Source organism: Dromaius novaehollandiae, chromosome 1 (genome assembly GCF_036370855.1).
Source record: "Dromaius novaehollandiae isolate bDroNov1 chromosome 1, bDroNov1.hap1, whole genome shotgun sequence".
NCBI classification, from domain to species: domain Eukaryota; kingdom Metazoa; phylum Chordata; class Aves; order Casuariiformes; family Dromaiidae; genus Dromaius; species Dromaius novaehollandiae.
The window spans coordinates 130,218,096-130,234,497 of record NC_088098.1 but is presented as its reverse complement, the minus strand read 5'-3'; the positions used below and the strand labels follow the sequence as shown (position 1 = coordinate 130,234,497).

General features: G+C 34.3%; 1 protein-coding gene across 1 annotated transcript in view; it reads left to right on the top strand.

Annotated features, from left to right (window-relative positions):
- IL1RAPL1 (interleukin 1 receptor accessory protein like 1) overlaps positions 1–16,402 on the top strand; it is a 766,492-nt gene that overhangs the window by 84,162 nt on the left and 665,928 nt on the right. The window contains exon 2 of the mRNA XM_026101661.2: positions 2,757–2,862. Coding sequence (XP_025957446.1) covers positions 2,781–2,862 — 82 coding nt within the window. The 5' untranslated portion in view covers positions 2,757–2,780. The remainder of the gene's footprint in view (positions 1–2,756; positions 2,863–16,402) is intronic.

Below are 16,402 nucleotides of genomic sequence, written 5' to 3'. Positions count from 1 at the left end.
CAGACAACTTCCAAAGCCGAGAGGCACCAGCTCCACTGTAGTGAGCTTTAACTAATTCTCTGTCGTTTGTTTGTTTGAGGTTTTGCTTTTAAAAATGAAGAAAAGACCAGAAATCTGAACTGAAGTTCTGCCACAGCAAAGGGAGTAAAAAAAGAGAAAGATTAGAAAACTCTGGGGAGAGCCTGTAAGTGTGGGCCCATTTGTTGCTCATGCTGCTGCTTCTGGAAGCCCTTTTTTCCACTAGCAGTAACACCTTTCTTGTATCTCAAAGGTAGTAGCAAACTTTACTTTCTAGGGATTTACCACAGGCAGAATAGGCAATGGCCAATTTGGCTTATGTCTTCTCTTAGAATAAATGTACATGAGAATGGCTTCAGCAGTGGCACTGTGTGGTTAAAGTGCAGTCGTTGCATTGTGGTACCAGTTGTAGTGAGTGTGATCTTCTTAATTGACTTGAAAATCTAAATGAGTGAAATACAAATGGACCAAAAGAAGAATTTAGTTGATTCAGTAGTTTCATATTGATATTCTTTAATAAGGTTTTCTTTGATAACTTAAAGCTTTACAATGACTGCATGGTTCTACATATATATGTATATATATATATATATATATATAAAATTTACATTTCTTTCACAGTAATCAACAATATCCTCTTTAGCTGCGTGGTCATAAAAAATGTTCTTGAATCTGCTTTCACAGTCAGAATCTGTTTAGTGAATTTGTAATTGCATAGTAAGATCCTGTGGTTCTTTGGACAGTATTTATTAGGCTCACACAGAGCAAGGAGCTGACTCTCGCTAGTATCCTGGAGGCTAAAGATATCAGCTTCAGGATTTGCTGGGGCATCGGTTAGCACAGTGACTGAGAAATGTGATTTTGATTTCAGAAATGCTTGACTCAGGTCTGCAGTGAAATGTGGCATAACACTTTATGGGTGTCTATTCATTGTGCCTCTAGAAAATTAACCTTCATATCTAGCTTCTTAAAATTCTAAGACTCTGTATTATTTATAAATGCTGGGGATCATAGAATTATTTAGTTAAATTCTAGATTTAACTAAAAATGGTAGTGTTGCACTAAATTTAACTCTTAGAAATCCCATGTACTTTAATTATATAGGCAAGCAGATTATTATCTAACTTTTCTAAAGTTGTAGGTGAATGGTAAATGATAGGCCTTCACTTGTGATGCTGAAATACTACAGTTTGTTCACAGCCAGCGCATGAGTTAATATATTAATACTTTTGGGTATATCTGTGTGTGTAAGTATTAAGTTATTAAAGGTTAGATATCCCAAACTGTTGTCATCAAAATCTGTTCTCCCACTCTCTCATCTTAATAAAGTCATAATCCTGAACCCAGTAGGTTTGTACTTAGTTCTCAAATGTCTTGAAATGTAAAGTTAAGATTGGTTCTTTATAGAATCATCACCTTTATTTTAGTAATTCTTCCCCTACTGTGCTCTTTTACACCCACACCATTCCTTATTTCTAACCTGTTCTTTTAAGACAAAGATATTTTAAGATACTGCTTTCAAAAATGTCTTGGATACTCAATAACCTGACTGTCAATGAAAATGCAAAAGATTTGCTGTCTCTTTTGAAATGAAAGCTTGTACTTTGTCGTTCCTTTAGAGAATTTTATCAGTTGCTGTACTGTGCTGTGATCCACAGGGGTCAATATCAAAACCACTTTGGTTTCATCTGGGTCTTTGTTTATAATATTAAAGAGCTATTACTCATAGCCTTTTTTTCATTAGACAAGGATATTTTTGCATAAAATACTGTCATGAAGTTTCCATCTAACTTGACGAGAGAAGGGAAGATTTGGCCTCCCTTCCCCCTTTTCACAGGTTGAAATGTAGGCTGTTAGTCCTACCAGCCTTTCCAGAGCAAAGCTGATAATCATTATGACTAGGTTATACCCTCCAGTTATAGAGGGAATTAATGGAAAGTTTAGTCCCTGCTTTCACCTGCTGCTCATACCACTTCGTCCCCAGAGAACACTAAAAACAGAAATACAAGCCTTTATTCACATCTTAGAGTTTGAGCCACAACCTGTGATCTACCAGTTTTCCATCCTGTTAATGCGAGTTTCTGGTTTAGTGTGGTGAATGTGTTTGATCTTGCAATGTTCATGTGCTTTCAGCTCACGCAGAAGCAAGTTCCAGGATTATGTGCTGGTTTCTCTGACGGGCTTTAATGGTTCCCCTTTCACTGTTCCTAAAAGATGCAGTTTTAATTGTTTATTACATGGTGAGCCCTGTGCTCAACCTGTGGAATGAATTAATAGAGGCAAAACTAATGCAGAAGGGCATTATTTTCCTTTTTCTGTGTGTGTGGGAAATAGATGATATGCTAAAAGAAAGAAGTAGACATTATTTTGTAAGTTCAGTGAAAGGGTCATACTCTTTCATAGGATAAATTCATCTTGTTTGACTCAGGAGATTTGTTAGAAGACTTTTACAGGGAGCCAATGTGTATTCAATGCGTAGGCAAAATTGGAAGCGAAGCTTCAGGGTTAAATGTAGTGTGTGTATGTGTTAGTCTTATAATGATTTCAGTTTGTTTATTTTTTTATGAACAATATATCATTTTGATGTGTTAACTTGCTCACAAACACTGTATTCAACATTTCCACAATGTCAGTATTATGATTAGTTACTGCAAAGGTGTTTCCGTACCGATGTAAAACCAGTGTTCTCAATCTTTTTTTCTTTTCTTCTTTTTTTTTTTTTCTTGCTGGTACTCAAGGGAGTAGCCTTGGAGAGCTGGAAGATGAAAGCTCCTATTTCACACTTGATTCTCTTGTGTGCTACTCTAACTCAGAGCTTGAAGGTTGTGACCAAAAGGGGATCAGGTAAGTAGATCTTTCTCTGTGGTTATGATCTGTTTTTCAAAAAAAAGTACTTAAAATTTGCAAATATACACTAAGATGTTGTTATACTGTTTTTCAATGTGGTTAAGAGGGTTTGAAATTCTGCAGCAAAAAAGTTAGTAACTTCTGTATGTTTTTAGACTAAATTTCATTATGTAAACTTGATGGAAAAAAATAAAATGGTAAACACACAAGATCCATAAAGTCAAATCAATATAACAACCCAATTGCTAAAAACCCAGCATATTTTAGTCCAAGATATTCCTAAGACTATTTAATTTATTTAAAATACTTTGATGCAGTCGGTATTGTTAACGTAAGCTACTGGATTTATATGTTTTACTACATATGTGCAGTGAAGAATCTCTCAGATACGCAGTTCAGGCAATTTTGGTTTAGGCTACTGATTTTTGTAATTCAAAGAATAGATCAAGCACATTAAATTTATTAACCATGAAAAGCGAAGAGCAATACATATTTTCTGAAAGGCCAACCTTATACATGGATGAAGAGATTAATGCACAAAAGAAAACATGGGCAGTTTTTCAGAAACCTAGCAGAGGGTGAAATGTTTACCAAACATCTTTCATGCAGTTACTACAGATGAGTTATTTTCATATGCAAATAAAGGGAACATCAATAATGAGACAATTGTGTGTTTTCACCTCACTTTTGGTCTGTCATCCTGAAATTCTAATTTTCCCCTCTTTTACGTTTTATTGAATAATGAAAAATTTATAGGATGCTACGTCTGCAAGCTCCTGTCTCACCATGTGGTACTAAAGAACACTAAATCCTGAATGGAAGACTTGATCCCTTGTTGATAGATTACTGCTTATTAACTAGGTTTGTTTTTATTGGTTGTTTTCCTTTTGGCATTGGAGTGTTTTAGGTAGCTTTTGTTATAACATCTTCTAGAAATCTAGTCCTGATTTCTTTTTGTATTTTCATCTGTTTCTAACAGGAGTTGGTTGCTAGTTGTTGTTCTAAGGTGATGCATGGTGAAGACAGAGATCTTTTTATATTTTGGGCAACAGCTTAGATCATATGCTGCACTTTTGGTGGTTTATATTTGTAACAATATTACCAAACTGGTTATGTTTTCAATATTTAAGTGATTGGAAATGTAGAATAAGGGAAGGCAAATAAGGAGTACAACTGTAGTGTTAAAGTACTCCTTAACCAAGATTTGAGATCAGAATGTATTCCAGGTTATTTAAGCTCAGTAAACTTGGAATATACTCAGTATATGCAAAGCAAAGGAGTTAATGATGGGTTGGGATGTTTGTAGTATGATCATGAAGCCTCTGTGTTTTCTTGTGGAGCTAACTTATTCAAGTTCTAATGGTAGGTATCACTTGAAAGTGTCTGGGTGTAGTATTTTTGTTAGAGTACAACTTTGTTCTTGGGAGCTTCAGGTTGAGGTCACTTAGTATAAATGATTTAGTATAAACGTTACTGCTTCCCATAAAAGTAACTTTCACAATGACATCCATTTTTAAGGAACCACAAAAATAGCCAGTCATCAGATACTTGTGTCTTGAATGTGATAATAATAAGAACTCCGGTTGTCTTTGTGTTTTATTTCATCATTTTGGCCTGTATCCTCTTTCCATGATGAATCAGTGCAAACAAAAGTAGTAAATATATATTTTAATTTCTGTTCTGGAAAGGAATAATAACTGCTGACCAGCCAAATAAAAGAATACCCAGAATACTTTGTAAGATGTGCTGCATATCTTCGCATCCTGGTGATATAATAAAAAGGAAAAACTCTCATGGAAATCTTTGAATTGCATCCCACTTATAAGATGGAGTTCTCTCTGTTCTCACGTGAGACCTGCTTATACTGTATATAGTTTCAGTTGCCTGAATTGCCAAAAAGACTTTTACAGTACCTCATTACAATAACGTGCCTGTAAAATTTCACCTCTAAAATACAGTTTTGTAATAATGTACATGCAGGGGAAAAATCTGAGTTTTACTGAAATGCCAGATCCTACTGCCTTTGCTCATGTTATTTGGTGCCCTTGGACTTGAGGAACTTCCACAGAAGTAGGTAGACTGTGTTATGGACACAGTGCTGCTTTGTTTGAGGTTTTTCCTGAGTGTTTAGAAGGGTTGTTTTTAAATCCTGAAGTATTTATTCAAAGAAAATCTCATTTATTGTAATGGAACTTTTCGCTACATAAAAGGTTCACTTACTTGTACTGTGAAAATAGAAGTTTCTTAATGACAGTGCAACTTACAGTTGGAAATGGAGGGGAAAGAAAAGATTCAACTTGGAAAATGGAACTTTAGTTCTATCTGGACATGCTAAACAGATGCAGAGGGTGGAGAAGACATGGTCTTATTTAGTTGTATATATTTGAGTCCCATTAATTCAGCTGGTGGTACTTTCCATGTGGAAAGTCAGCTGTTGCTTACTTCAAATTCATTCCTATGTCTCTGGGAATCTCTTGTTGTTCTAGGAAACTGGGGGATATTTCAATTTATTTTCAAAGTTGAATGCAGATACACTTATTTTCTTTGTTTCTTTCATAAAAACTCAAGGTAAGAGAGAAAAAAAAAAAGAAAAACCCTGAAAAATATTGTAACATAAGAAGCTTTTTGAATGAAAGCAAGAAAGCAGAACTATACCTCTGGTATTGACATTTAATGTAAATCTAGCTTGAAAGTGTTATGCATTAAGGGTAAAGCTAAACTGAAGCAGGATGTAAATGTTATTTTTTTATTGGAAAAAAATACACTTTAGAAACAGTTCCATGCCTTTATAGAAATAATGAAATATTTTGTAATAACTAAATACATACATTTAAAAGCTGTATACCTGTCCCTATCCCCTCCTTTGGCTCTTTATCTGTATTAACCAGAACAGAAAAATATGTCGTCTTTTTAGTCCTAATGTGAAATGTAATTTATTTGAGTGAAATATTCTGAAATTTTGTAATTATAGTTTCAGATTAAATGATTTGGGTGTTCTGTCTTGTCTCATGATCATGATAATTAAAGATTTTTTAAAAAAAGTGAATTAGCAGCGCTACTTTAGGTTTCTGTTTTTCCTGTGAATTTAACTTCTTCACACTGAAATATAGAATAATTATAAACATGGAGTAGTAGCAGTCACCTTTTGGAGACGTGTTGCTATTATGTAATTCCTTCTCAGTTACAGATTAAAGGTATATATTACAAGTAAAGGAGTTGTGTTAATATGCTAAATACATGTCCTAACTGTGGTTTGTTCCTATTAGTTCGTCTTCACTGAGACTATTTCTAAGCACTGAATCTGAAAGCATAAACTTTGTGCTCTTTAAATATTTAAGTTCAATCTTCAACGTTAAACAGAGACCTGTCTTTGAAAAGATACCTTGTCTGCAGTGCCAGTTGGATTTTTCCTGCTAGAGTACTTCAGCGCTCTTCTTTTGTGAGGCTTTTATCAGCATTGCTAAGAAAATAATGATTAATAAAACGATGAGTTTCTCCATCCAGTAGAATTGCATTTCCAACCACTTCTCTGATCTGTCAAGAACAGGAAAACCTACCTTCAGAAAGTCAGTGAGGGTTCACAGCATGCCACAAATGTGGAACAATTTTCAGTTTCAGAATCTGTTTTTACTTCTGAAAATGGATGATGATACTGACCGTCTGTTGGCTTTTGAGGATTTAAGTTATATCAAATAATTAGCTATATGTGTTTAAAAATTAGGATCGGCACGTCGTTCTTGTCTTTGCATGTGTTGACTGAAAGGCAGGTTAAAAGACCATTGTAAGAGAAGGCTTAGGTTACTGCATTGGATTAAATGCCTGATCATGACAGCTGTTATTATGCCAAGCAGTTAAATGACATTATTTAAAGGCAGGTCTTGAATCCTTCCTAAACAGAAGAGCAGTTATAAAGCTGTTCTACCGTTGTGTGCAGTTTATCAGTTAAGCATAATAATATAGTGTGTGTATGGAAAAGTATTAATCAAGCACGTAGTATGTTAGCAGGAAAACATGCTCTTAAGTTAGTTTGCTCATAGTTCTGTGACATACCTGTTTCACATTTTATCTTTATGATTATTCTGTTTATATTTGACAGAATGCATATCAATTTTTTTCAGTTATTATTTTCAATTGTTTCTGTAATGCGGTGGATGGTTTCAAATGACTCTTCAAATACAGAATTAATATACCACCTAATTTTGTCTTTTACATAAAAATGGCTGGGTGAACAGTTCCAGTAACAGTTCCAATAATAAAAAAATGACTTGAGAAACATGTTCCTATGTCCCTAAATGCGAAAAGTAAATTAGATTTGAGCACACCTAAACTTTTCTTGTCACTTATAGTTAAATGCAGAACTCCTACAAGTTTTAGTGTTTTCTCAAGTGAGGATGAAAAGATCCTATGCCTTGAGCTTTGTTATTCCAGATGCTAACTTCAGAACAAATAGCATGTTTGTTAACTGGGGTATTTTAGGTATACAGTGAAGTCCCCATGAGCTTCTGGAGAGGCTTCAGAGCCTGAAACAGTAACTTCACAGATGAACTTTCAGTTGGCATATACTGGATATCACATGTGATATGCTAAAAGGGAAACTGACTCTTGCACTACTTCTTGACTTTCTTAAATGTCTCAAAGGATGTTGCTTCATGAAGCAATTCCTTTGTTTGATTGGTATGTCTTGCCTGATGCAAAGGAAGAATAAATATTTAAATCTTTATATGCTGGTTGGTTGAGCATGTGGTATTTTACTGGAATGGGCCTAAATTTCATAAATGTAGGAAATACTGCCTGTTTTTTTTAGGATGAAGCTGAACTGCCTATAAAATTACAGTATACTTAAAAGTGCATAAAGACTTGGATTTATTTATTGTGAAGTGCAGTGAGATGTCTATTGTTCAAAGCAATCCTTCTTCCCAAAAGAAAGTAAAAAGTATTTATTCAAACAGGATTTTTTTAAAGCAGATAAATATAAACTTTATTGTATTTAGTGAACTTACGGTAATGCATTTCTAAATGTTTTACTACCATTCTTTTCTCCTCAAAGTATCTTTAGTTTGAAATAAACTGTAGACTTTCTAGCCATGTGGTTTTGCTTCCTTGGTAACTTAAGTTTCTTAAATTTTGTTTCTTTAGGCTGAGAGGCATTCAAACACTTGCTTTTGATGAATAGGAGGTTTTTGTTTATAAAGTTATTTAATATTCATCAAACAGGAAGTAGGTTAGGAAAGAGAGCTTCATACTGGTGCACACAGATTTTTTTCCCTATAAGGCGTGTTAAATAAAATACATGGACACTGCAATGCCATCTGGTGGTTTTCGCAAGGATGCTGAATAGACAAAGGAAAAAATGTTTTTTGTTTGAAAAAAAAATCTGTTAGAAGGGGGGAAATGGAGGGGGAAAAGGTTATATAAAAGACTTTATTACATAGAAAGTTATAACTTGATCAGGATAGTTGGAAGCTGCAAGGTTAGTGGCATTTTAGACACTCACGTTGCCTAATAGTAATCTGATGTTTGTCGTCTTTTATTCAGTAAAGGTAAGTATTATTATTTTATTCTGTGATCTTCTGTTTTTCTACAGATTGTTGTGCGTGGAGTTAATTAAAGGGCCATATCCTGTGTTCAGTTTTGTTGTTGTGAGTGGAAATTTATTTTTCCAGATGAAATTTATTCTAGGATGAAAATAATTTAACTGGGAGGACAATCTGGCCAATGGTGGGCTACCAGAAAGTTTACAAGGTCCTTCATATCATTGTTACGAGATTAAAGTCTATAGATGTATTTTGTTGTGTAGCAGAAAACTACTTCTGTTTTCAGTGTCTAGCATTTCTGTGCCTTAATTATTATGAGTGAATGAATGGGTGGTTATAGTTGTTTTACTACTATGGGAAATCAATAATATGAAAAAAGGAAGGAAAGAGCTTTGACCTTGTGTGCTTTGTTGATCTTTCTGAATTTTAGTTTGTTTTGTAGGAGCAAAATATTAATTTTAACTGGGTAAAAATAATCCAAGATTTTTTTTCTGGTTCTAAAAATGGTGAAATACTGAGAAAAATCTTTGAAATTTATATAAAAAATCTCAAATAGTTATTCTATTTGACTAATCTCATATTCCTTAAGAGCTATAAGAAGACTTCTTTCAAAATTATGATCCTGTGTTTGAATTTTTATGAATTATTGTTCTCTAGAGTATACTTATTCTCATATAATAAATATCAGATATGTCAAAATATGTCTGCACAAAAGGACGGTTTATTTTCTTTTTCAAAAAAGTTTCCTTAGACTGGAAAGGAACAAGTGATCTGTGATGTAGGTGTTATCTTCGACAAAGCAATGGTTTTACACTTCTTGATGGAAGTCCTAATGATTAGTTAACAGGCTTTTTTTTTTTTTTAAAAAAAAGCATAGAATGAAAGTTCTTTGCCTGTCCTATATGTGAGGAGTATATCTACAGAAGTCCAGCCAGCTTTGTGAACTCTTTTCAGGTAGGAAGAAGTGAATTTGGATGATTCATTTGTACCTAATAATTGAATTGTCTCTATTTTACAGAAAATAATAATAATAAAAAAGGTGTAGGCCATGTTACCTGGCAGAAACAGTTTGAGAGCTTGTACATGTTCATGACTGAACCTGAGCAGAGATGTGATAACCAGTATTTATTATTCTACGCTTTGTATCATTCTGAGTGAGACTTGGTGTCCCAACCACATGTCACTTTTCCAGAAATGTCACACATTTTGAAGTTTCTCTTTCTTTTATCCCACAAACATGAATTTCCTGTGTGGCCATTCAGCAGTAGTTTTCACTGGTGTTATATAACTGTTATCCTATTGGTCTTAGGGTGTCTTTACTTCACTGGTGCCCTTTTTTCATTCTGCCTGTTTTGATTTTTCAAGATTCCTGTCAAAAAGGTAATTAGTTGGTGAATGTCATATTGAACCTGATAGCATCAGATGGTTCAAAAATTAAGTGAACAGACATATACCTGGTATTCTTTTTCTATACAATTTATAGACAGAACACTTTTGTATGCTATATATAGTATTCTAAGTTCACTGAGGTTGGAGCAAAGCGTTTAGAGTAATTAGAGGATATTCTTCTTGCAAGCTATAGGTGTTTGTGTCAGTTGATATTAATAGCCTCTAGGTGTTTTCACTCTGTTACAGAATGTTAGTTTTACGTTATTAATTGATGAGGCTTGTGGCCTCTTGGGCAGTTACAGAGAACCTGAAATAATATTTAGAACCTATCTATGTGTATCTGATGTATAAGATTAATTGTGCGAGCAATGTTTTTTGAATAGCAGCAGTTAAAACTACTGTTACTACTATGAAAACCTTTTCCTGTTTTTCTGTTTAATGACAAGAAATAAAATTATAGCAAATTTTATATTGCCATATAGACATGGCCTAAGCAAAGAACTTTGTACGTTTCTGATTATATTGACTGTGGGGAGGGGAGAGAAATCTTTTTTGTGGGGTTAACCTGGAAGTATCTGGTCAGAAGTTATGCTATGTAAGGCCTCTCTGAATCGAAAAACTCACTACAAAGCATAGACTTTGTAATGAGTTATGAGTAGATTACAAACCTTAGGATCTTATTTAAAGCATCATGATCTAGGTAGGTAGTGAACCTTATTTCATATGAGGATTGTTTCAAAATATTCATTTTGAGTTGTTGACTAGTATGTAGCTTTGTTTGTAGTTCTGGCTCTGGCATTGAATGGGCAAAACTCTGTGAAACACTTTTTTCTTTTTGCGGGGAGAAAGGAGGGGAAACCTTTACAGTTCGAAGCACACTCAGATGATGATTCTTTCTCTTATTTCATTTATTCCATATTGATTTTATTAATGTTCTTGTATTTGTCTCCTTTTTATTCTAAGAATAAAATGTTTTAATTCCTTGTTGCTCAGATTTAAAAACAGTTCTTCCTCCCCTTTTTTATTTGTAATAGGAATCAGTATGTTTTATCTTCAATATTGAGACTTCCTTATAGTTGAAGATTTAACTAACTGGGTGTTTTTATTGCCCGATCTTGGATTTTGCCTAATTATTTTACAAGGGGTGTGTGCGTGTGTTTGTGGAGGTGTTGTTTACTTTGCTTCTTAATCACCCCTTTGTTAACATAGGGAATGTTCAAGGGTGTTGTGGCTGAACATGTAATAAAAAGGTCAAATGAGGTGAATGATTGCTTATGCCTAGTAGAAGGGAAATCTAGGTATGGGAAGACTATGTAAATGTTCTACCTCCTCCGCTGCTTTAGCTCTCTGTGCTAAAGTTTTTCTATCTAGCAGAGCCATGAGGCCTTCTGGAATTAATATAGCCTGCAGAAAAATTTCATGTCTTGCTATTTCTACATGGTATCAGGATGTTAAAAGAGATTTTAGTGGCCTTTAGCACCTTCCTTAGCCAGGCAGCAAAATTATCACATATTCCCATCTCACAGCCATTTCTGGGAAAGCCATTTACTCCAGTTCTGATATAATTGCCACGCACTTTCTCAGCTTATTAAGAAAAAGATACTTGGTTATTTTTGTGAGAAAAGACCTGTCTTTGTGAATTGAGGAATATTAGAAGATAGTGAAAGTTAATTATTAACCTATTTAGTGATGTTTTACATATTCAGAAAATCATAGGGTTCAGCTAATAAATGCTTCTGAATATTTTTCTGTATATGGCAAGTCTATGTGGAAATGTGTCTTTTCTTCAAAGGGAAAAATCCTTTAGAATAGTGAATGATTCTTTAGCTACAGAATGTAGTATGTGTTGCGTTGGTATGAAGTAGTTTTCAATTTATAGTTTTCATTTGAAAACCCTGAAGTATAATCTTATTTGAAAGAACACTAGTGTTGCTAGTGAACTAAAACAGATGTTTGTCACAGGGCTGTTTCCTAAGGTAAGGACACTGTTCAATGTCATATGAACAGCAATGAGGCAGATTGTTTACTGAATGGGAAAACTCATTTGCTAAATGGGAAAACTTACAGAGTATAAATAAAAACAAACAAAAAACCATATCCTTTGCCACTAGAGAATTTGGGCAATAAGAAATGATTCCATCACAAGCATAGATCCTTTGTGATACATTACTTATTTTGGAGTTGCTATGAAAGAAGTAACTGTTACTTGTGTTGTGAGCATTTATGAACAGGATAGCTGGCATTTAAAAATAGTTATGTGACCTTTTATGGTTGCTGCGATCCATACTGATACTTTCGGGAGTCCTGGGAAGTAGTGAATAATACCCCAGTATGTTAAAAGACTGTCTGTGCAATATCAAAGGGTCAATGTTTTATAGTGTGCAATACATACTAAGAAATGACTAATGATAGTAAAGAAGACAAAACAAAATGTAAAGCCAAAAGGACAGTAATAGATATTCTTACATAGTTTGGTCATTGAGTTTTAGTAGCTGTTTAGAATGACTCTGTGCTCCTACAGTCCCTGTTTTCCCTAAGGCGTGGTTAGCGGTAGTTTCACAGATTGGCATCTGTTGGCAAATAGCCTAGAAGATGTAAAAGAACAAGTGACCTTTGATCAGAAATAGCTGTTGCAGAAGATTTATTTATTTGAATACTATGCTGTTACTTCTATGTAGAATAATGAACATGGAGAGCAAGGAGACAAGAAAACCTCAAGGACGAGTACTGAGCATCTGATAGATTTTTATTTTTCCTTATTTAAGTGTAATTGGTTTTGAAATATTAAAGTATAGAAATAAGAGTTGTCATAATAAGATTTGTCCATTAGAATATGTGTTTTGTTGCTACACTTAAAGCAAAAGAAAATTGATGAAATCTCTCCTAGATTAAAATACTTCCTGATTTGTTCTCTCTGACAAATGGAGGAAAAAAGCACCATCCATGTAGTGTACACAAAGGATGTATGGAAGGCAACTTAGAATGAAAAGAGAAGATCATCCTTTAGATTACAGTACTGAAATCCTAAGCCATTCTTGCTCAGAGTTATATTTGCTGTTATGGTCTTTATATAAAATATGCAGCTTCTGTCAGTACTTAAAGATTTATCTGTTTTTCCAAACAGTTTTCTTGCAATCATGAGGACAATTATCAGATTGGTATAATAGCAAATTATGACATAGTTATGTATCTGAAAGATGAGTGTTCCTGAGATTGCTTCTGTAATTTTGTTGCCTTGTTCTGAACATTTAACTCAGTTCAGGAAACTGTCAAGTGTACAGATGCAAAGCAGACAATTGTGTTGAAGCAGTCTGCAAATTCTTTTGGATTAACCCACTTCCAAAAGCATCTTCTTTCATCCTGGCAAAAGGGAGTGGTGATCTCTTCTAAATGAATTCCAATTTTAATTAGGTGACTTCAGGACTGAACAAATCTTTTTAGGAAGTCAGGCAGATCTTTTGGAGCCTGTGTGTACGTGCTGTAGTCCCTTGTCCACAATTTACCAGCTTAGGACTGGCCTAAACATCTCTCTCGTGTTGTGTTGCCGTACCTTCCTTCCAGTGGAAACTGGGGCACGCTTATGATGGTACCTCTGCATTAGTCCTAATGTGGATTTGCAACATACCTAGGATACACGTGGAGCTATTATCAGGCTCACCAGTTTGACATAGCTGGAATTAATGTTAAGAATGCTTAACACCTGTTCAGGATACTCAGCTTCTTTCACAGTAGGATCAGTATTTATTTGAAATTGCAAGTTTGCTAAAACTGTGTTGAAGCCTAAGTCAATAAATGAGGCATGTGTTAAGCTGAATGGAAAGTGTGTTCATACCTGTAAAAATGTTGCCATTCCCTTGTCACCTCACATTTAACCCTACTGAATACCCTTGATAATACAAGAAGCATTGTTAGTTCTTACGGGAAAAGTAATCAGCTAATAATAGGCATGCTATCTTCATGTACTTTTAAATAATTCACTATGGTCTCTTTTTCACTGACATGTTTGTGGTAGAATGAAGACATTGGTCTGGGATATTAGAAAATAAATATCAGCCATAACGTTAGCAACTTTCAAGCAAAACCACCAATGTATGTGAGTTGTCCAGATAAGAAAAATCCATCCTGCAAGAATATTTGTCCTTGTTATTACAGGTACAAGGTCAGCTTGTCTAAACCTCCAGATTTTCTTCTGAATACTGAACCCTGGCCATATAGCCCAGCATGAATCATTAAGGTACAGCAATCATGGGCAAGAAACAGAGCAAAATCTCTCCATATACATATATAGATAGCTGTGGTATGAGGGAAGGCTAAATTCCTTACTAGGGAACGTGGGCTTACAGAGATGCCATTAAACCAGTTGCATAACTGAGTGTGTGCAGCACAAAGAAGGAGGGAAAATATGGAAATAGAGAAGTCAAAGTCTGAGCCTTTTCTAATTAAGGAGGTTAAGCCAAGTATGACAAGGAGTCCAACTGCTTTTCCTAGGACTGGATAATGCATATCTTGTGATTTCAGAAAGGGCCTCCTGGAGTCCATTGACTGCCCTCCTGTCATGCTACTGACTGGGTCAGGCCAGTTTATGCACTTTGCAACGAAACTGCTTTTTCATATTGTAGGTGTATTTTTGCTCTTAGCAGTGTTTTCATTATACTTCTGATTTTGTTTCTTAAATTATAATAATATAATTTTAAGGCTTGTATTTTTCTAGGAAGTTGAAGAAGAGTCAGTAATGGAAAATTTTAGTTGGGTAGAAAGCATGTTTTGAAACTGTGCCAAATAGTTGTTACAGTGGTTTTACAAATGTGATACATGCATTTATTTTGTAGCATATTACTTTCTGTGAAGTTTTAGCAAAATGAGGCTGTTAAAAGGATGCAATAGGAAGGTTAAAAAGTCTGGGAAGAAATCATGGCGAATCATGTTTACCAGAAAATATATTTTACTGGGAAAAGTAGCTGTCTTGTCAAGGAGAGGAAGAACAAATTAAAACACTTTAGCCAAAATGTTCTCCATAATGTAATGCATTTAAACACAGAACATTTAACTTACTTAAATTTAGTTCCTTGGTAGCTCTGCTGTGACATTTCTTTCTTGCTACCAGTTAACACCTTTGTTTACTGTCTTTCCTTCTGCATACTTCAACATCATGTAAATACTTTCTCCATGCTTTTTCCAGTCCTGATACAGGATCCTCATGCTAAATCCATTTATTCATGGGTCAATATCTGGACATAACAAAACTTGTGATAGCTTGTGAAAGAAAAAAGAAGTAATTCTTTTATCTGTGAACTAAAGTGGAAACACATAATTCATCTACACTATAAAGAGTGTTAAGAGATGAATTCTTATCTCTTAAATGAACATATTGCTTAGAATTATTTAACTTAGACCTTTGCAGGTGTGTTAGATTACTGTAAAGAAATAGTACATGGTAAGTTCAAAATAGAAGTTTGGGGAGCTGCAATATTCATAGCCTACTAGTATATACATTACATTAGGCCTTATAATGCAACGTTACACAGTAGAGTTGTCAGAGGGTGAAAAACTTTGCAAAAACAGGGAATTCAGCATTAGAGCTCAAAAAGATAATTATAACAAGAATAGATTGCATTACTTTTTATCATTAGGAATGATAAAATAGGACAGTTCATGTTTTTTAGTTGTAAGAATTTTTCTCTATATATTGTTATTTGTATCACAAAACACTTCAAAACAATTCATTTATAAGATTTGAGATAAGGAAAACACCTATTTCTGTTTCTCAAATAGAAAACCATATCCATAACAAACTTGACATTTTATTAATAAATTTTATCCATATCTTTGAAATATCTACTAATTGTTTCCATTACCTTTAAAAATGTTTACAATTCCCAGTTAAATTTTCAGAGGTCTGTGCAATGGCATGAATGTGATAAAATGATTTAACTAACATTATCTTTGACAGGGTGTCATTTAACAACATAAAGAATTCACAGTGTAAGAGTTTGGCACAACAACAGTACATCAAAATGCAAGAGGTCAGGGCCCCACAAAATAAAAACTTCGTCTGCCAGCTATAAAGAACACAAGATAATTTTCAGGCAATAGTGGAGTGATTGAATTCCAGCGTGATTACATTTTTTCAGTGCCTAGAGAAGCAATTAACTTTCTTTCACAGTAAGATTCAAATAAAAAGCAACTGTCCATGCTATCGTCTGATTAGTGTCATGTCATCTGCAATTCCAGAAAAACTTAAAATAATGGAAATTTTTTTCATATTTAAGTAGGTAGACTATTTTATTCATTCATGACTTTGTTTCACTTTGTCACTGCTAAGTAATGCATGTGTAACAAACTTGCATTTCAAAGTAGGTCAGGCTGTTCTCCTCATAAATGTATAATACCTACACATGTTGTATGTGTTTGGTATTGAAGACAGTTATCATAAGATACTGCTGGCTTGATACGAAATCTAGAGTAGGTGTTGCACTTAATATTCATGATAACTTGTATATACAAAAGCTTTTGTTTTCAGTGAGGAGAATCAGTCTTCTGTTTTAAACTGTGCTTGAACAGTTGTTATTCAGCAGAGTTGCTTTCTCACTGTCAATGTATTGTCTGCTTAAAAC